Below are 20,601 nucleotides of genomic sequence, written 5' to 3' on the forward strand. Positions count from 1 at the left end.
TGGAAGGTACGCTCCTCCAGGGGGCATCTCGGGCGCCTGGAACCAGGCAGGCGGGCGGTCGGTGCTCAGTGACCACGTGCCTGCTCCAGGACTGCCTGGGACCGTGGGCCCCGCCCAGCCGGCCGCCCTGGGCCCTCGAGCCCCGCCCAGCCGGCCGCCCTGGGACCGTGAGCCCCACCCAGCAGGCTGCCCTGGGCCCTCGAGCCCCGCCCAGCAGGCGCCCTGGGCCCTCGAGCCCCGCCCAGCAGGCGCCCTGGGCCCTCGAGCCCCGCCCAGCCGGCCGCCCTGGGCCCTCGAGCCCCGCCCAGCCGGCGCCCTGCTCACCTGTATGGCGCCAATGTTCTCCATGAGCTGCTCTGCGTTGGAAGCACCCAGGAGCACGGAGCTGACGCCTTCGTTCCGCAGGCACCAGGCTGAGGGCGGCAAGACCCGAGGTGAGGCAGGCACGCCCGGTGCAGGGCCCTTCCTGGCTCTGCCCCGCCCTGACGGCGCCAGAGAGAGCTGGATGCTTGGTCTGGGGGTCCCGGGCTCCTGGAAGGCTCAGCAGTGCTAGGTGGGGGCTTTGCTTAAGGAGTGGGTGGTGTTGGGGGAGCCTGGCCCTCCTGCTGCTCCTGGTGCAGAGGTGGCTCAGGCACTCAGGGACCCCTGACCTGGCCCCACGGCCCTGGGCAGGCACTCAGGGACCCCTGACCTGGCCCCACGGCCCTGGGCAGGCACTCAGGGACCCCTGACCTGGCCCCACGGCCCTGGGCAGGCACTCAGGGACCCCTGACCTGGCCCCACGACCCTGGGCAGGCACTCAGGGACCCCTGTCCTGGCCCCACGGCCCTGGGCAGGCACTCAGGGACCCCTGACCTGGCCCCACGGCCCTGGGCAGGCACTCAGGGACCCCTGACCTGGCCCCACGGCCCTGGGCAGGCACTCAGGGACCCCTGACCTGGCCCCACGGCCCTGGGCAGGCACTCAGGGACCCCTGACCTGGCCCTACAGCCCTAGGCAGGCACTCAGGGACCCCTGACCTGGCCCCACGGCCCTGGGCAGGAACTCAGGGACCCCTGACCTGGCCCTACGACCCTGGGCGGGCACTCAGGGACCCCTGACCTGGCCCCATGACCCTGGGCGGGCACTCAGGGACCCCTGACCTGGCCCCATGACCCTGGGCGGGCACTCAGGGACCCCTGACCTGGCCCCATGACCCTGGGCAGGAACTCAGGGACCCCTGACCTGGCCCTATGACCCTGGGCAGGCACTCAGGGACCCCTGACCTGGCCCCATGGCCCTGGGCAGGCAGTCAGGGACTGCTGCCATCACTCCATGGTCATGGGGCCCCAACTCCGCCCTTGCTGGGGAGGCTGTTTAGGGATCCCTCCCTTTCTCCCTAGGGCCCCAGCCCCACCTCCGAGGGCCAGCTCGGGAACACTGGAGCCAGGCCCTCGTGGACCCCCCCCCAGGGACACGAGCCCCCACCCTGGGCCCAGAGCTTGGTTACCGATGGCCAACTGGGGGAGGGTGCAGCCCAGGCGCTCGGCGATGGCCTGCAGCTCCTTCAGCTTGGCCTGCTGGCGCCGGCCCTCCTCGCTCAGGATCTTGTCTTTGAGCCACTGGTAGCCCTGGTGGGCAGGGGCGGGGGGTGGCAGGGTTACAGGTGAGGGAAAACTCCTGGGCCTCTGCCCCCCGCAGCAGCCCTGCCCCAGGCCACGGTGGGTCAGACTCCGCAGTGGGACAAGGATGGACCCCCTCTGAAGGGCACAGCGGGGGGTGGGCTGAGCCAGGACGTGTAGCCTCAGCCTGACTGGTTCTCCCCGGAGGCCTGGAGCCTGGGCTCAGAGGCGTCCTCTCCCCCACCCCTCCCTGGCCACCTCCCATCTCTGTGTCTCCTGGGGCTCTCTGTCCTGGCTGCATGCTTGGGGAGCAGCAGGTGGGACCCCGGGCCGGTCTGCTCTGGCTGGGTGGTTTTTCTCTGTTTGCTCCGTGTCTGCAGTCTGGGGACTCCTGGGGGTGTGTGGGGGGGTGCTTGTCTTGGGGTCACCTCTGAGTGGCTCTGCAGCCCCCAGCCCTGAACCCGGAGGTTTCAGGGGTGGTAGAGAGTGGGGGCCAGTGCATGGCAGCAGGGGGTACCCCGTGTGGCACTGTGAGTGGGGAGTGGGGGTATGAAGGGGCTCCTCACCCGGGGCTGTCCCATGGGGTGGGCGGCTCCTCCAGACACAGGTCAGGACAGAGGGGGCTCTGTCCCTCTCTCGAACCACCCAACCCGACCCCCGTGCACAGAGCTGGGCAGCGGGGCCCAGGTGAGCCAACTGCACCCCAACTGTCCCCTGCCCGCCCCTCCCTCACCTTCAAGGAGGCTCGCGAGTAGGGCGGGATGCCACTGTCGTACTTCCCGGACACGATGCCACAGGCCAGAGGGGACCAGGTCATGGCGCCCACTCCTGAGAGAAGGGAAGCAGGCGGAGTGAAGCCTGGGGCGTGGGCGGGTGGGGGGCGCGGTGGACGGGGCAGGGGGGGCGGGGTGGGGCGCGGTGGACGGGGCAGGTGGGGCGGGGTGGGGCGCGGTGGACGGGGCAGGTGGGGCGGGGCGGGGCGCGGTGGACGGGGCAGGTGGGGCGGGGCGGGGCGCGGTGGACGGGGCAGGGGGGGCGGGGTGGGGCGCGGTGGACGGGGCAGGGGGGGCGGGGCGGGCGGGCAGGCGGGCGGGGCGGGCGCACCTATCTTGTGGAACAGCTCGGGCAGCTGCACCTCCACCTTCTCCCGCTGGAACATGTGGTACTCGGCCTGCTCACAGATGGGCGGGATCAGGTTGAACTGTCGGGCCACGGAGTAGGCCTCCTGTGCACAAGAAGGGGACACAGCGCTGCCGGTCAGCCAGGGTGCCGGAGAGGGGACGGGGGCGCCCCCGCGAGATGCCTGGGGCCCCCTCTACCCCGACACGCACTCTTCCTGGGCATCTAGGAGGCCCCTTTGTGCCAGGAAAAGGGGGCGGCTTGTGGGACCCCAAGGTGAGGGTCTTGGTTAAAGCACAATACTGTACCAGCCTAGGGCTCTGGCACTTACTGGCAAAGCACTCATGCCCTGTGCCTCGGTTTCCAAGGGTGCGAGCCTGCTGCATGCCGGGCACTCAGAGCCACGAGCACCAGCCCGCTTCCAGGACGTGGCCACCTGTCCCTCCCCCACCCCAGAGGGTGTGGCCAGGCAGGAAGGGCTGTTGGCCATGCTGGGAGGTCCCTTCCCTGGGCTTCTGATCCTGGGGCACAGCAGGGGTGGCCCAGTGTGGGCCCCGGGCAGCCTTGGAAGATGCCACGTAAGGGCTCATCCGTGGCACAGATGCCACAGGCGGATTAATGGGGTTGGTTAACTGGAAATGAAACCCGGCGGCACTTCCGTCATGAAGCAGGAGCCCAGCACTCAGCGGAGGCGGCAGCACCGTCGGGAGGCAGGCAGCGTGCGGCGGGCCAGGGCTGGGCCTCAGGGGCCGAGAGCAGGGCGCCGTGCCGACCCTCGGGCTCTGCCGGCTCCCATGCAGGGACTCGACAGTCAGTGGGTGCCTTCTGGGACATGCAGGTGAGGGGAAACCCCGCCAACCAGGAGGGCCGCGTGCTGAGGCCGCCCAGGCCCCGAGCCACGCGTGGGCTGGGTGTCTCAGCCTGAGCCGGGTGACCTCGGGCACGTTTCAGAACTCAAGACACAGGATGACATCAGCACTGCCCCAGAGGGTGCTGGGAGGATGAAAGGGGAGCCGGCCCCCTTGGTGCCTGACATCTGGCATCACAAGGGCCCAGCCCAAGGGGTCCCGGGTGTCGCCACCCTTGAGCACTGGCCCAGCCCCACACCTGTCCTCTCAGAGGGCTCAGAACAGGCCCACCCCGTCTGCACTGCCTGCAGGCGTCACCTCCAGCCCCCACCGGACTGGCACCGCTCTTCCCACCTCGGCACTGGCGCAGCCAGAGCCCCTGCTGGTCCCACACAGCCACGCCGGCACCTACCATGATCTCCATGGAGCTCCAGCGTGAAGTGCCCCAGTACATGGCCATCCCCTGGTTGATGACGTGGGTCATGGCACGCACGGTCTCTGGTGTGAGAGAGCAGAAACCACAGGTGGGGGGTGGCCCGGGCCTGGGGCCCAGCCCCGGGGCGCTCGGCAAACGCGGGCGGCAGGAGCCGGGGGAGGCGGGGCTGCAGCGACGTCTTGCAAGCGGTGTGCTCGGGGGTCCCGGGCTGCGGGGAAGCCGGGGGCGAGCTGCACCCCAGAAGCTGCTTCGCGACAGCCCCTCCCAGTCACAGGCCCGGCGGCACTTTTGCAAAATGGTGCTCGAGCGGCCGTGGCGCTTTGTGGCCCGGATGAGGAAGGGAGGTCGGGGACGTGGTCTGGGACTCCGGCCGGGGTCTCTAGTCTGGGGAAGGATCGGGGGACCAGATCGCTGAGCAAGGACCGGACGGGTGGGTGGGGGTTCCGAGCACACGGGGAGCGTCTGTCTCCTGCTCGGCTGTGCTAGTTCGCCAGGAACCCGGGGCTGCGTGGAGAAGGCACAGTGCACATCCCAGCGCGGGGCTGCAGGAAGCAGACCGGGAGGCCCCGGGCTCTCAAACCAGCCCAGCACCAGGGGATGGTCCCAGGGCAAGCGGGTCTGGGTGCCCCTGCTGGGAGGGGTCGAGGGCTGGAGAGGAGTTCCGAAGCCCACGCCACGAGCTCCGGAGACAATGAGAATCCCAGACAGCGGAGACTCATCACCTCCTGAGGAGTAAGTCTCTGAGACCCCTCGCCAGCCTCGTCAGTCGCAGAAGGGCCCCCCCTGCCAGGGACACAGTGATCCCACCAAGTGGGGAGGGCCTTGGGGCAGCGCTTGACCTCTCTGGGCTACGCCCGCATCCCACGTCGGAGTGCTCCGTTCAGGGCCCGGCTACCCCCTTCCCAGCCAGCTTCCTGCGAAAGTGCACGGGGGCAGCGGGTGTGGCTCAAGCACTTCGTCCCTGTCCCCCACGTGGAAGCCCTGGCTGGAGTCCTGGCTCCTGGCTTGGGCCTGGCCCAGCCCTGGCTGTTGCAGGCATTTAGTGAGTGAACCAGCGACGGATGCTCTCTCTCCATCTGATTCTCTGTCTCTCTCTCTTTCTCAAATACAAATGAAAAAAAAATATATAGAAAAGGGCTTTTGAGGTATAGAAATCTGCAAGCTGCTGTCCCCCCACCCGCCACGGCCCCCCCAGCTGTTGCAGCCTCCCTGGGATGATGTGGCTTTGAAAACAGGACGTGGCTGTGAGCTGTCCCATTTCAAACGGCCCTGGCTGCTCCCTGGCTTCTCTCAGGCCCCGCACAGGGCTCGCAGTCCGCCTGCTGCAGGCAGCAGGTGTTTCTAAGAACAGGGCAGGGCCCTCGGCCCGGGAAAAGCCCCACGCCCCCAGGAGTTGAGCTCCTCTCTGCCGCTGTGATGCCGAAGCTGAGCTCCCTGAAGATGCCGGGGCCGGGGAGACGGAGGCAGGAGGGAGCCGGCTGTGTCCCGACGGCTCCACCTGGGAGTGGTGCAGGACAGCAGGCACCTTCGCTGGCACAGGCGGGCACTGCCGGGTGTCCTGTCCCACCCCTCCTGGGTCCCTGAGCGCCTGTCTGGTTGAATCCACTATGTAGAACCCAGGGCACCCTGGGGACTGGAGCCAAGGGAGTAGGGGCTTCCAGTGTGCTGGTCCCAGCAGGGTCCCCCGGGCTCCTGCACCTGCTGGCCCAGCCCTGTCCCCTCCCTCCATCCAGGGTCAGGCACTGCCCCCTGCCCATGCGTCCCTGTGTGTGTGTTGGGGGGGCTTGGGAGGGGAAGTGGGCCTCCCTGGGGTTCCCTTGTGTGTTTCCTGCCTGAACAGCCAACGCACTGGAGTGAGGAGGAGAGAGGCGCCCGTGGGCAGGTCCGTGGAGCACCCAGAGGAGCCCGGGAGGGTGCTGGCCACATCCTAACCCCTGAGCCCAGGCCCCAGGCCGCACTGCCCTTGTTTTTCGAGACCCCCTTGGGGGCGCCTGTGACTGTGCAGAGCGCCCGGTCAGCCAAGGCTCAAGTCCACATGCCGGAGACAGGGCGGCCAGAGGACCCCAGCGCCAGCCTTGCTCCCTCGCCCTCCCAACCCCGCCCTGTCTGACACAGAAGTCCCCGACCGGCGAAACGGCACAATGCCCCTCCCATGCAGTGACAGAGGGGCCGGCGCGGCGCCGGCCAGGCCAGAGCTCATGTGGCCTCTGCAGTCCTGGGAGGGAGGGGGTCCCTGGAGGCGTGGGGCAGAGGCAGGCGGGGCATGGAGCCAAGGCAGGGAGCACGGCGCGCTACGCTTCTGCCGGGGGGTGTCAGTGGCCCCAGAAGCAGGGACAGTTAGGGACAAGTGTCCTTCATTTCAACTGCCGCTGGAGAGAGGCAGGCGGCAGAAGCCTTCCTGCTGTTGCCAAAGCCCAGGGCGCCTGTGCCCGGTCACAAATAACACACGGGAGGGCTCAGGCGGCGGCACCAGGTGGCCGGCAGGAGCCCTTGCCGTGTGGGGCGGAGCCTGAGGCCTGGTCGCAGGGTGGGGCCCGGGGGTCTTGGCCACAGCAGGCAGAGAACAAACATGGCTGGAGGCCGCCTCTGTCTCAGGATTCCACCCGCTCCCGTAAGTGAGTCTTCAAAGGGAGGGGGCTCCGTTTAGACGGAGGCGCCTGGACACGGTCAGGGCTGGCAGTCCAGCCCCCGAGGGCACGTGAGCGGTGGGCTCTGGAGGGGAGGCTCCGTGGCTGGCGTTGCCTCCAGCGGCGGCTCCAGGGGCCGCGTGTTCTGGGGTCCCTGACGGGTTTGCTCCTCGTCCCATCAGGGTCAAGGCTCCAGGCAGGGGTGGCAGCACCCTTAGAGGGAGAGGAGGCCACCAGGGTCACAGCACGGCAAGCGGGGGTGGGGAGGGGCATGCAGAGGGGGGCGGGAGGGCCGTGGCAGCGTGGGCGGGGCCCCACGGCGCTCTGCTTTCCCTCTCTCGCTCACTCCCGGATGCATTTTATGGAGAAGTTTGTCGAGGGGAGGAGGGCCGTGTAAATAAAACACTGTCTCATAAAATGCAGCTTGGACCCAGAAGTCAGTCGTCGGGCGGGGGACTGTGTACCTTCTATGATGAATGTCCTTGCCTTGGAGGAACTAAATGGGTCCCCTGGTGATAAAAGAAAGATTTAAAGAGACCGGAGTTTGCAGCTGTGGGAACACGAGGCCCGGGGCGCGGGAACACAAATCTCTCAGTGCAGAGAATCCGTTTCGTCTAAGAGAAAACCCGCGTCTACGCTCACGAAGCCAGAGCGGCTCGAACACAACTCCGAGTCCCAGAAGCAGCAAAGCACAGATGAGAAGAGGCCGGCGGCGGGGAAGGGTGGGGGTGGGGGCCTGGGACGAGAGGTGCAAGGAGGAGACGCAGACCACTTCCAACAGGGTGCCGGCTCGCCCCGCCCCCGGCCCGGCCCCCAGCAAAAGACCCGGGGAACCTCGGAACAAGGAGTGCAACAGTTGCAGCCCGAAGCTGCATTTAGCTACCCACAGAGACGCTGAGCTGAGACACCAGGAGGGAGGGCCAGAGTTGGTCAGGTGTGGACCCCCAGGACCGGGAGGTGCAGGGTGCACCTGCTGGGGGGGCGCTTGCCCTGCCCCCACACATGGGGCCTGGCCTCCTCTGAGGCCATTGGCAGTTCACACCCTTGGTGAGCCCAGGGTTGCCCATGGGCGCCTGGGGAGAGCCCCTACCTTCCATGGGCGTGTTGGGGTCCGGGCGGTTGGCAAACACCACGTCCACGTACTCCAGCTGCAGGCGTTCCAGCGATGCCTTCAGTCCTGGGGGCACAGGGTTGGGTGGGGTGTCCGGCTCAGGGCTCAGGAGGTGAGAGAAGGGCCCTGGTGCTGGGTGCTCAAGTGGGGGCACCCTAATGGCAGTGGGGCCCTGCCCTTCAGGAGGGTGTGAGGGGACAGCAGACCCCCCTCTTCTGGGACTGCTCCTTGGCCACCTGCTGGGCAGCCTTGCAAGAGGTGTGGCCTCGTGACCCCACACAGAGGTGAGCCGGGTCTGGAACACAGAAGGCTGATGAGTGGCCGGCGTGTGGCACAGAAGACTAATGCCAGCTGTGCCACTTCTGGTCCAGCTCCCTGCTAATGCACCTGGGAAAGCAGCGGAGGGTGGCCCAAGTGCTTGAGCCCCTGCACCCATATGGGAGACCTGGATGGAGTTCCAGGCTCCTGGCTTTGGCCTGGCCCAGCTGTGGCCACTGTGGTCATTTGGGGAGTGAACCAGTAGATGGAAGATCTCCCTCTCTCTCTGTTTTTCAAACAAATAAACAAATCTTTTAAACCAACTAAAAGCCAGTGACGTTCTCAATGCAGTGACCACCCAGGGGCAGAGTGGTCAGCGGACAGCACCGGCAGCAGGGGTGGGTGGGACAGCTGGGAGAGGCAGAGGGCATAGCATGAGTTGTGGACTGCGCGCTGGGCTGCACACCGACTGCAGGGTCTCCTGGTTCTACCGGAGTCCCAGCAACCCCAAGGCGGCCGCTCTCACTGTCCCCACCTTACAGACACTGTGACAGAGGCCTGGGGAGGCAGAGTGCCTTGCTCAAGGCCACTGGCCAGCGTGGGGCTGAGCCAGGCCTGTGCGTGTCCAGCCACAGAGCCCTCCCTATCCTGCAGAGGGTGGAAGTGGACGGGGAGGGCCAGGCCAGAGTACCAGGTGCGCGGGGCTGGGGCCCCGGCTGCGTGTCTGGGGGCGGCCCTGTGTCGCTTCTCTGTCCCTGCAGGGGCTGGACGCTCCTGGCCGGGGGCCCCGGGGGCCCGAGCGCCTCCTCACCTTCTATGATGTGCTTCCTGGAGAGGCCCCTCTCCGTCTCGGCTCTGAAAGACAGGGGACAGCGTGTGTGATGCCGCGGGCAGTTTGGGGGAAGAGTTTACGGTGCAAGGAAAGAAGGAGGTGCGCGCCGAGTCCACTTTGGGGGAGCGAACGCGAGGCCGCAGGGCTGAGATGCAGGAGGTCTGGGCAGAGGTCTGGACGCTGTCCCTGGGGCAGCTTGGGGGGCACGGTGGGGGGCCGCGGGGAACGGGCTTTTGCTTTTCAATGTTATGTTTCTATTTTCTTTTTTTTAAAGACTGTATCACAGGAAGGGCATTTGGTGCAGTGGCTGATACCGCTTGGGTGGCCTGCGTGCCACACGGAAGCACCGGAGTTTGCTCCTGGGCTCCTGACCCCAGCCTCCTGCTAATGCACCCCCGGGAGGCAGCAGGCGAGGGCTCAAGTACTTGGGTCCCTGCCTTCCTCCTGGGAGGAAGTTCCAGGCTTCTGGCTTCAGCCTGGCCCAACTCCAGCTGTTGTGGACATCTGGGGAGAGAACTAGCGGCTGGGCCATCTCTCTGTGTGTCTGCCTCTCTGTATTTCAAATGAATTACATGAAAGAAGCCCAGAGAGTGAATCCTGGGGTAATTCCTATGAGGCTGAGTTTTGGCCCTGGAGAGCTCGGAGTGGCAGGGGTGCCGAGGCCAGGGGAGGCTACAGGGGGTGGGCAGCACACAGATTTGCTGGTTGCTCCGGAATTTTTACGAAGCTACATTTGGACCCCTTATAAATAAAAGTTAAGTGAGGTTTGTGTGAAGTCCAACACGGCCAAAGCCGCTGCCTGGGGTCCGAGGTCCCTAACCAGGTGGCAGAACGATGCGGGTGGCCCCTGCCCTGCCCGGCACCCCCTCCCTCACCCCGACCACCCCCAGCCCCGCCTCCTAAACCGCAGTCCTGGCAGAAGCTGGGCCATGGCGCAGCTGCACCTACTTCCCGCCCCAGAAGATCTTGGTGGTGATGACGAGGCTGGACCGTCTGCAGGGCAGAAGAGAAGGGGAGGGGGTTACAGGACTGTGCTGACCTCCTGGGGGTCTCCCTTCCCCCCAGCACCCTCAGCTCTCACACAGGGACCCTAGAAGCCCCCTCCCCACCAGGGGGCCCAGGTGTGAAATGGGTCTCTGTCATTCCGTGAGATGTATACCTACATAGAGCCAAACCTGGGGGCCTGGGACTCCCCATGGAGCCAAGCAAGCAGACCCCCTGCTCCCTGCACCTAACCAACTGAGTCACTAGGTGGGGGTGGGGCTTGACTGGGGGGTGTGGCCGGAGACAGGATGAGGAGACAAGGCGAGGGCTCAGGGTGCCCAGGGCATCTGCTCACAGCTGCCTGGAGGGCTCAGGGTGGTGGGAGCCGTGGGAGCAGATTCCTGCCCGCGGTGGGGGCGATGAGGGCCTGCCAGTCCTGCTCCATGGGCCGCGGGAAGATCAGCAGCTGCCCACCTCTGCCAGGGCAGTGTCACCCCCAGGGTGACCGGGGGTGACCTGACAAGGACCTCCGTGGGTCCAGTGGGGGCTGTGCCTGTCACATCCTGGAGTTGTGGACGAGGCGCCTCCGAGTGGAGACTGACCAGGGCAGAGGAGAAACAGCTTTGAGGAGCGGGGGGCAGGGTATGTGGCAGGGTCGGGGGCTGCCGGCACAGCACCGCTGAGGTTCTGAGTGGTGGGGGAGTGGGGACCATGCCTTCTGAAGATGAGGTCTCAGCCTGGGCTTACTGCCGCTTCAATAAGGCTGTAGCTGGCCCTGGGGTTGGCGAGGCCTGGCCTCTGTCCGGGACCGTGGGCCCTATCTGAGAAGGGGGGCCCTCAGCTCCCGACCTGACCTTCGGGGGCTGAGCTGAAGAGCTGCCACTTCCCAGGTGTCCCAACGGGCTGCGTGGGCACCGTGCAGGCTCAGACAGGCCTGCCCGGGGCGGGGGGCCGACTCTCACCCTTCTCAGGCAGGGCCTGTGGGCGGGACAAGGCTGCTGGTCCCAGCCCGACCCCTGGTTCTTTCAGCCCCTCCCCTCCAGGCCCGGCTATACCCAGGCTGCAGGGAGCTCTCACTTCCGGCTCCCTTTGACCGGGGACTTGGCTGCCAGGGACCCTGGCCTTCTGCCTGGCGAGCTCTGTGGGGGATGGGACAGAGGCAGGGGCAAATGGGCGGGGCTGGAGGCCACAGGCCACCTCCACTCCACTTCCTTCCCGGGCATCGCCTCTGCCTCTCAGAGGACGGCCTCACGCTACTCTGGGGACCTCGGGGGGTGGGGGAGCGTCCCCGGTGTGCACAGCCCGTCCCAGCTCCCTGTGGGCAGTGCCTGGGGCTGCCCCCGCCCCGGGACAGTCCTCCTGCCCCACTGGAACAGTTTTGGGGCTTCTAGGAGTCGGCAGGACAGCAGCAGGGGCTGAGCAACCCCGGAAGTCTCATTCTTCCCGCTGCACCCAAACCCAAGGCCTCGCTCCCCAGCCTGGCACCTGAGAGCGCCTCCCCGTGCCTCCTCCACCCCAGCCTCCCCACGCGCCCATGCAGGCGGCAGGGTGGGGGCAGCGCCTCACCTCCAGCCTTTCTTCTTGATGATGTTCCCCAGCACGACTTCAGCCCTGCAGAGTGAGAGGGGGCGACGGGAAGATCAGACCCAGCCCCACCTGGAACCCGGTCCTTGCCCCTCTGTGAGAATGTCCGCTAGCCGTCCACGCCCACCTTGGCTCGGCAGCTCACACCACAGAGGTGAGACATGGGGCTGGCCAGAGCCAGCCGGGGCAGCTACATCAATTCCCCTCCCCCCAACAAGGGTGGCCACGGGCAGGTGTCCCGAGGGCAAGTGTCCCACTGTCAGCAGCGCTGGTTCCAGCTCGCAGCGAAGGAGGGAGCCCTTGTCGTGCCCAGCGGGGCCAGCGTGCCGTCTCCCTGGCCAGCTGGAGAGTCACGTGGGCACAACATCCAGACAAAGATTTTCTTAAAAGGCGGATTATTCATCAGCTACATCCTCTGTTTTCAGAGACGATCCACCGCCCGGCAGTGAGCTCTCCGGCAGAGTGCGTGTGCGTGTGCATGTGTGTCCCTCACTGTCCAACATCAGAGGGGCAGATGCCAGGCCGACCACTGTCTGCTCTGCTTGGCACCATTCTGGCCCTGCGCCAAGTCGAGGCCGGCTGGGGTCCCCGGAGGGCCGCAGGAGCCGCGTGCGCCTGGCACAGCGGTGCTGGCTTAACTTTGAAGGACTTTCTGCTTGTAGCAAAATGTTTCTGAGTAAAAGCAACAGACGGAGAAGATCCGTGCCCAGTGCCCGGGTCCAATTATGAAAGCGCCTGAGTCATGCACTCAGAAATAATGGGCTCTAATTTGCAAGCTGTTTAGCATACATTCCGAAGGCTCCTCTTCACGGTCAGCAGGCACAGGGAACTCACCAGGCCCAGGGAAGGAGGGAGGACGGGAGGGAGGGAATCGGGGCTGACCTTGGGGCCGGCGGAGCCGCAGACAATGAATGAAGCAAAGCCGCGCACAGGGTCCTGGCTGAGGGTTTCTAAGATGTGCATTGTGCAGGGGGCAGAGACACCGCAGCTCTCCCCAGGAGAAGCAAGGCCCTGGCGGGACACGCACTTGGCAGTGAAGGGGCGGCCCTAGCCCGCTGCCCGGGATCCACCTCCCACCCCCTCGTCCAAAGCGTCTTCTGTCTGTCCGGGGACACGGGGCCCCGCTTCCCAGGGAGGGTGGCTGCTGCTGCTGAGGCACTGGCCGGGGGCCAGCAGCAGGGGCAGCTCCAGGCTCTGCAGGGGGGGGGGGGTGCAGGGGCTGGTGGAGGAGCAGAGGACAGCGGCTCCCAGAGCAATGGCGGCCCAAGGGGAGGCTGCTCCCGGAGTCCTGGGCTCTTTAGCAAGTGGCTTCCCAGAGGCCTCCGGGCTGCCCAGGACGTGGCAGCTTGCCCTGGCCTGCTGATCCTCGGTGTTCAGTTCAGTAGGGGGTGGTGGAGCCAGTGGAGGAAACCAGAGCCGGGCTCCCGGGGAGTGGAGCATGCCAGGGGGCTGGGCCATCTGGAGCTGCAGGAGGCTGCGTGGAGCTGCCTCCTACACACTCGTGGGCAGCAGAGCCAGGCACAAGCAGGGCCAGGAAAGAGGGTGGGGCCCGCTGGGATGGCCTTGGGCTTTCCAGCCCCCGAGCCTCCTGCCCAGGCACCTGAAAGCTCCCCACTCTGGTGGGAAGCTCTGCCGGCTTGCAGGTGGCAGGGGTGAGCAGGAGGCTTGGGGATGCCAGCAGAGGCCCTGGGCGATTAGCTCCCCCGGGGCCTGGGTCGGGATTTGAGCAAGGGTCCAGCCGGGTTCCCTGATGCTTGGCGCTCCAGCCCGCTGCAGGAGACAGGTAACCGTCCAGGGCCCCACGAGGCAGGTGCCGGCCCCGCGGCCCAGTGCACAGCAAGCCAGCGCCGCAGCCAGCCTGGCTGACAGGAACTTGGCTCGCCCCAGCAGGAGGGGCAGGAGGGAGGGTGGAGAGAAAGAGCCAGCTAATGACTGCGCAAACAGAAGCTGACTTTTTGAAACCCGATGCAGGAGAGTGGATGATTTGATTACAGTCAGTCTTCAAAACCGAAGCCAGCAGCCCTGGCAGAGGGATGATCTTTTACATAATTGAGTAGAAAGTTCACTGCCAAGATGGGAAGTGCTCCCGTGGCACTGGGGGCCCGAGCCTGCTTCCCGTGGCACTGGGGACCCAAGCCTGCTCCCCGCGGCTCCGGGGACCCGAGCCTGCTCCCCGCGGCACTGGGGGCCCCAGCCTGCTCCCCGTGGCTCCGGGGACCCGAGCCTGCTCCCCGTGGCACTGGGGGCCCGTGCTCCCCGCAGCCCCAGTTGCCCATCAAGAACGTGAAATGCCGGCACTGGGGCTGGCCGCAGGCCTTTGGGGTCACCCTGCTGCTTGGGTACAAAGGGAATTTAGCCAGCGAGGGTGTCCCTGTGTCCCTGTGTCCAGCCCTATGAAAACAACACCTCCCAGTACCATGGAAGGATGGCTTCATGGAGGAGGCAGTGCGGACAGCACTGTTGGGAACGCTTGGGAATGCTAGCGGCAGAAGACTGGAGCTCCAGCTCTCCCCAGAGTCCTCCACCCCCTTTTCCCATGGGAAAGGGACACGTACTTGCCGGCTGCGTAGACTTCTGCGGTATCGAAGAGGTTGATGCCATTGTCGTAGGCCAAGGTCATGAGCTGCTCTGCCATCTGAAACGAGAGAACCGGGCTGATTGCGGCCAGCACTGTCCTGCTAGCCCCAGAGGAGGGCCTGGGGGCCAGAGCAGGACCCGGGGGCCAGAGCAGGACCCAGGGGCTGGAGCAGGACCTGGGGCCCCGGGGGAGGGCCTGGGGGCTGGAGCAGGACATAGGGCCCTGGAGCAGGAAGCTTATGGCCTGGGAGGCCTCCTGCATGCTCAGACCCTGTGCCCAGCGCTGGACACGCTCCTGTCCGGCTCCCTCCCCTCCCTCTCCTGTGATGGAGGCGGCCCTCAGCACCGTGACAAGGAAGGAACATGGGTGAAAAACTTCCTGAGCGCAGGGACGCCATGCCTGGGGCCATCTCAGGGCTGTGCAACCGGCACTGGGTTGACAGTGACTCCCCCCACCCCAATTCATGCCCACCCAGACCTTCTTTGGAAATAGGGTGTTTGTGGTGAAATCAGTCGGGGTCAGGCTGTACAGGAGAGGGTGAGCCCTGAAGCCGAGGTGACAGGTGCCGTGAGCAGAGACACAGATACAACGAGGAGCCTGTGTGTCAAGGGAGGCAGAGCTGGGTGCATGTGCAGGCCAGGGGAGCCCAGTGCTGCCGGCAGCCAAGGGGCTAGGAAGTGGCAGGAGGCAGACCCCACTTCTGAGCCTCGGGAGGGGTGCGGCCCGGCCAGCACCTTGAGTGCAGACTTCCAGCCGCAGGGACTGGGAGAGAACAAACTTTGGCTGTTGGGAGCCACCTAGGCTGCGGCAGCCCCAGGACACCCACCTGGCCCCCACCAAGGGTGTGGCAGGTCTTGGCGGGGTGGGCCATGGCCTCAGCTGTGTTGCGCGGATTCTCCCAGCACCTGCCACCTGGCCAGGCTGCCCACCAGCCTAAACACGCTGCCCACCAGCCTCTGCTCCACGGGCTGCCGGACGGGTGTGCCGGTAGGGCGGGTGACATGCAAGGAGCCAGCCTGCCCTCGAGAGCCCCCCGCCCCTGCAAGCTGCAGCAGAGGAAGAGGGCACCCCCAGCTCTGCCGTCCCCTGGGTGTGGCACTTCTCCAAGCTCTGCTCTGGGCACCTGGCCTCCCTCCCCTGCTAGCCCAGGGCGGGGTGGACAATTCCGAATGACCCCCACCAACCGCAGGACACAAAGCCGGCCGGGCACGGCTTCCCAGGGCTCCTGGCAGCAGGGCAGGAGTGGGTAGCGAGCACGGTGGCCACTGGGGGCGCCACCTGGAAGGAGGGTCCAGGCCCAATAACTCCCTGTGGGAGAGCAGGCTCAGGCCACCAGATGCTGGGATTTTTCAAGGGAAACCAGAAATCCATGCTGTTTCAGGGGCTGGGGGAGGGGAGGGTAAAGTCTCCTGGTTCCCGAACGCTGGCACAGAGCCCAGAACACCCGGGTGCTGTGCGGTCCATGGCTAAGCCCCACTCATGGCTGCTGGGGCAGGGATGGGAGGAGGGCGGTTGGTGGAGCTTTCAGGATCCCCCCCGCCCCCCATAGCTGATGTGCTGCCCACTCTGCTGTAGCACCAGGGGTCAAAGTGGCAAAGGCACAGAGGCCTCGGGGCAGTGGTGCTGCCGGTGCCGGTGCTGAGCCGGTGCCGGTGCCGGTGCCGAGCTCCCCCCCCCCCCAGGCGTTTTTCTTCCTACCCCAGGGCTCTGGCACTGGCTCAACCTCACCAGCATCCTGACCCTTCCTGGGTGCCTCCCACCAGCCAGGCTGAGCGAGGCCCAGGAGGGGCCTCCCCGCCCCTGCCCCACCCTCATCTTTCTGACCTGGAGGGCAGCACGGGCACAGAGCTTTGCTGCTTTCTTGTAACGCACCCCCGAGGCCACGCCCCACCAGCTCCCGGCCACCTCCCCTCTTCCTTCTTTGAATGAAAACCGTGCACGGTGTCGTGAAATACGCATAACCCAGTTCACCATCGTCACCACGGTAAGCGGGCCGCTCTGTGGTGTTCACGGTTGTAGTCCTGGGCAGCCACGGCCACCGTCTGTCTCCACAGCTTCTTCACCGACCCAAACTGAAACTGTGCCCCTTACCCACTCCCCCTCTGGCCCCGGCCCCTGGCAGCCCCCCTGCTGCTTTCTGTCTCTGTGAACTTGGCCAAACCCAGGGCCGTGTTCCAAGGACTCAACGCGTGTGCCTCTCTGGCCGCTGGCGCCTTCCACACTGTGTCCTCCAGACAGCAGCCCATCAGAGACAAAGGGTGACATGAGGGTCTGTCCTCCAGCTGGCTCCGGTGGCCCCCAGTCCAGCCGCCCCAGGGCCTCCTCACTGACTACAGTCTGCACCCCAGGCAGGAGGCCCCTCCGCGTGGCCGCGGCCACCGGCAGCCCCGAGGCCTTCGTCTGTCCCTGCCCGCAGGAAAGCCAGAAGCACCCTCCTTACACCTGGCAGCGCACCTGGCTGGCTACCAGCGAGGAGAACGGGGAGCCAGGAAGCCTTTAGGGCAGTGCCTTCTCGTTTGGTTTCCCGGCGTGAGTTTGGTGATTTCCTCCTGCCGACACCGCACCTCAGGCACTCTGAGTGGTCCCGGGGGCCCAGCTAGAGACTCCGCTGTGCAGGGGCACCCGGCTGACTTAACGGAGCCTCTACCCTGGCACCTTCTGGTTCTCTCCAGGGTCAGAGTCCCAGACGCGGAGGTCAGGAGGAAGTGCAGGGGACAGAGAGGCCACCTCCCTGCCACCCTGGCCCGGGAAGCAAGGAACCATCCTCGCCCGAGTACCGCCCCCCAGAGCTGGGAGCTGGGCCTGGGCTTGCAGGCCGGAGCCCAGGTGGGATCCCCTGGCCCGGTCACCAGGTGTGATTTCTGGCACCTGCTGTGTCTCAAGACAGGAATAACTAGCGCCAGCTCCCCGGTGGACGGGGGATTCAGGGAGAGTCAAGCGGTCAGCTTGCGCTCTTGCTACCTTGCTGCTGTCCAGCCTGCCTGGAACTCAGGCCTCTCGTGGGTTGGTTTCTACAGAGGAGCGGCGTGGGGCAGCAGGGAGGACGGCGAGCGGGACGTGGCTGTGATCTCAGGGCTGCGGACTGGGGGCTGGACGCTGTCCTGCCCTCGGGGCCTCTGCGCAGCACAGTGGGAGGCTGGGGTCATGCTAGCTACACCGGGCAGTTTGCTGCACTCTTGGGCAAGCTTGCATTTGCACCCTGGCCTGGCACACAGCGAGGCCGAGACGGCCCCGTGGATATGGGCTGACGGCCGTGGGGACTCCATTGACTGGGGGGCATCCTTGCTGCCAATGGCCAGATGGTAAATGATTTACGCTGTGCAGGCCAGACGGCCTCTGTCACCACGACTCAGCTCTGCCCAGGTGATGCGCCGGGGAACGGGCACGGCGTCGTGCGGACAGAACTTCACTGACAGAAGCACGCTGCAGAACTCAGACAGGAAGTTGACCAGAGGTTACCACCGGTCGGGCACTTGTGGCTTAAGACTAGAGTCTCGGGGCCGGCGCTGTGGTGTAGTGGGTAAAGCCGCCGCCTGCAGTGCCGGCATCCCTTCTGGGCGCTGGTTCAAGTCCCAGCTAGTGCACTTCCTATCCAGCTCCCTGCTGATGGCCTGGGAAAGCAGCAGAAGGTGGCCCAAGTGCTTGGGCCCCTGCACCCCCGTGGGAGACCTGGAGGAAACTCCTGGCTCCTGATCAGTGCAGCTGTGGCCATCTGGGGAGTGGACCAGCGGGTAGAAGACCTCTCTCTCTCTGCCTCTGCCTCTCTGTAACTCCACCTTTCAGATAAATAAATAAATCTGTAAAAAATAAAAACTAGAGTCTTGGTTTGGGGCGATGAACGTTTTGAAGCTCCGGGTGATGGCTCCATGGCATCATGCCTAAACATGGCTGAAAGGGCAGGGAGCAGGCGTGTGTGTGGCCTGGATAAGACGTCCTGTCCCAGGTCAGGGTGACCGAGTTGGGTCCCAGCTCTGGCTTCTGTCTCAGATTCCTGCTAATGCACACTCTGGGAGGCACTGATGATGGCTCCAGTCCTTGGGCTCCCAGCCTCTGCCCCGACCCAGGCTGGGCTGTTGTGGGTATCTGGGGAGTGAGCCAGTGGAACAAACAAACAAGGACCACTGACATGGTGCTGTGACCAAAGCGGTCGCTTGCAGCATGGGCATCCCGTATCTGAGTGCCGGTTTGAGCCCCGGCTGCTCCGCTCCTGATCCAGCTCCCTGCAGACGATCCTGGGAAGGCAGCAGAAGGTGGCCCAAGTATTTTGGCTCCTGCCACCCATGCAGGAGACCAGGATGAGCTCTGGTCCAGCCTCAGCTGTTGTGGCCATCTGGGGAGTGAGCCATCAGATGGAAGAGCTTGTTCTCTCTCTCTCTCTCTTTTTAAGATTATTTATTTATTTATTTATTTGGCAGGTAGAGTTACAGAGAGAGAGAGAGAGAGGGAGGGAGGGACAGAGAGAAAGGTCTTCCTTCTGTTGGTTCAATCCCCAAATGGCTGCTACAGTTGGTGCGCTGCGCCAATCCAAAGCCAGGAGCCAGGTGCTTCTCTTGGTCTCCCATGGGGTGCAGGGCCCAAGCACCTGGGCCATCCTCCACTGCACTCCTGGGCCACAGCAGAGAGCTGGCCTGGAAGAGGAGCAACCGGGACAGAATCAGGCGCCCCGACCAGGACTAGAAGCCGGTGTGCCGGCGCTGCAAGGCGGAGGATTAGCCTAGTGTGCCATGGCGCCGGCCTCTCTCTCTCTCTTTCTTCCTCTATCACTTCGCCTCTCAAATAAAGAAACAAATAAATCTTTAAAGAAAACTTAAAAACTAACAAACAAACAACGTGGCCAGGGTGGGGAGGAAAAGCCCATATGTTCTCCCTGGGCCTGCAGTCGGCCGCGCCCTGGGACCCGGGGTGCTGGATTTTACTTGGACACCACCTGTAGGACTTAACGCAAGAATTCCTCTTGGTCCTTCGCTCCCCTGCACAGCCTTCCAGAGCCCCGACTCCCTTATCTGTGCCTTCCTCATCTGCCAGCTCGGTGCCATCCAAACATGGCCTCCGACATCGCCAGCTGTGCCTCGGTGTCCCTGATGGAGCCAGCCCGGGCCACCGTCGGTCACTCAAAGGCAGCGGGTGTGCTGGGGGCGGAGTCACCGGAACCTGCCCGTCCGCTTCTCTGCCTTTCCAAGGGACGGCACCCGCCGGGTGACGTCACACCCTCTACGGGATTCTGAGGTAGCACCTGGACAGTAGGGACCTCATCTCGGAGCACCTGGGACTCCCTCTTGAGAACCTCCCCCCCCCCGGCCGTGAGACTCTGGTCTAAAACTATGACCTGAAACACTCAGACAACAGCAGTCCACTGCATCGCACCCGGGGGAGCACAGAACCCCCTAGCGTGATCGCTCAAGCTCAGGAGCGGACAGGCTGCACCGGGTTAGTGACAGGATTGTGACTGTCTGTGTCCCACACGCGATTTAGGCCAATACCTGCATTAATCGCAAGATTACACCCGGAATTGTTAAGGTTATAATTGATATTGGTTTCACATAGACCTTAGGTCAGCCTGACCCTAGGAACCACGCATTCCCCCTCCCCTCCTTGTGGGTTTTGCCTTTATTGACCCTGTGGCTCTGAGCTTCGGGGTCGAGAGTTCTTTAGGGCACAAGCCCGCTCTCCACCGCCGGCAATAAAGGGCTGTCACATTTCATCGTGTGTGGTGCTCGTCTGCTGCACTCGCTCCGGCGCGACACTTCCACGACTCTCGGAGCAGCCATGACGAGGGGAGTGAGGCCGAGCCAGGCACGGGGGCCTAGGGCTCTGAGCTCCGCTCCCAGTGCCCAGAACCAGACTGGTGTGGGCCACGGTGGGTAACTCCCTTCCTTAGAACCTTCCAGTTCACCCTGGGACAGCCCATTTCTGGCAACCTCACAGCACAGGGAACATGAGGGGTCTTCAGAAAATTCATGGGGGCCGGCGCTGTGGCATAGTGGGCTAAGCCTCTGCCTGTGGCACTGGCATCTCATACGGGCACCGGTTCATGTCCCGGCAGCTCCTCTTCCCATCCAGATCTCTGCTTTTGGCCTGGGAAAGCAGTGGAAGATGGTTCCAGTGCTTGGGCCGCTGCACCCACATGGGAGTCTTGGAAGAAGCTCCTGGCTCCTAGCTTTGGCCTGGCCCAGCCCTGGCCAATGTGGCCATTTAGGGAGTGAAGCAGCAGATGGAAGACTCTCTCTCTCTCTCTTTCTACCTCTCTGTAACTCTGCTTCTCAAATAAATAAGTAAAATCTTTCAAAAATGCATGGAAATGGGGCCGGCGCTGTGGCACAGTGGGTTAAAGCCCTGGCTGGAAGCACCTGCATCCCATATGGGTGCCGGTTCTAATCCCAGCTGCTCCTCTTCCGATCCAGCTCTCTGCTATGGCCTGGGAAAGCAGTAGAAGATGGCCCAAGTCCTTGGGTCCCTGTTCCTGCGTGGCAGACCTGGAAGAAGCTCCTGGCTCCTGGCTTCAGATCAGCACAACTCTGGCCATTGTGGCCATCAGGGGAATGAAGCAGTGGATGGAAGACCTCTCTCTCTGTAACTCTGTCTTTCAAATAAATAAATCTAAATCTAAAATGAATCTTGATGTG

General features: G+C 64.6%; 1 protein-coding gene and 1 long non-coding RNA gene across 8 annotated transcripts in view; one reads left to right on the forward strand and one right to left on the reverse strand.

The window, feature by feature from the left end:
* The window catches only part of KCNAB2 (potassium voltage-gated channel subfamily A regulatory beta subunit 2), an 82,816-nt gene that overhangs the window by 3,499 nt on the left and 58,716 nt on the right, over nucleotides 1-20,601 (reverse strand). For 5 of the 6 annotated variants that reach the window (XM_051841108.3, XM_051841107.3, XM_089336681.1 and 2 more), the window contains 10 exons: nucleotides 13,956-14,035; nucleotides 11,383-11,427; nucleotides 9,781-9,825; nucleotides 8,812-8,855; nucleotides 7,722-7,808; nucleotides 3,981-4,066; nucleotides 2,706-2,826; nucleotides 2,335-2,429; nucleotides 1,490-1,610; nucleotides 325-413 (listed from right to left, as the gene is read on the reverse strand). In XM_051841108.3, coding sequence (XP_051697068.1) covers nucleotides 325-413; nucleotides 1,490-1,610; nucleotides 2,335-2,429; nucleotides 2,706-2,826; nucleotides 3,981-4,066; nucleotides 7,722-7,808; nucleotides 8,812-8,855; nucleotides 9,781-9,825; nucleotides 11,383-11,427; nucleotides 13,956-14,035 — 813 coding nt within the window. Of the gene's footprint in view, nucleotides 1-324; nucleotides 414-1,489; nucleotides 1,611-2,334; nucleotides 2,430-2,705; nucleotides 2,827-3,980; nucleotides 4,067-6,958; nucleotides 7,141-7,721; nucleotides 7,809-8,811; nucleotides 8,856-9,780; nucleotides 9,826-11,382; nucleotides 11,428-13,955; nucleotides 14,036-20,601 lie in introns of those variants that run through there. The other variant, XM_089336682.1, reaches the window with a different exon arrangement.
* Nucleotides 340-20,559, forward strand: LOC138850743 (uncharacterized). Of its 2 annotated transcripts, none has more exons than XR_011390919.2 (2): nucleotides 340-434; nucleotides 20,380-20,559. It is a non-coding gene; the product is annotated as an uncharacterized LOC138850743 (long non-coding RNA). The 2 variants fall into 2 exon arrangements; XR_016211321.1 differs by lacking the exon at nucleotides 340-434 and adding an exon at nucleotides 18,738-19,835.

Source organism: Oryctolagus cuniculus, chromosome 7, assembly GCF_051225735.1.
Source record: "Oryctolagus cuniculus isolate XC-2025 breed Fujian yellow rabbit chromosome 7, ASM5122573v1, whole genome shotgun sequence".
Lineage (NCBI taxonomy): Eukaryota > Metazoa > Chordata > Mammalia > Lagomorpha > Leporidae > Oryctolagus > Oryctolagus cuniculus.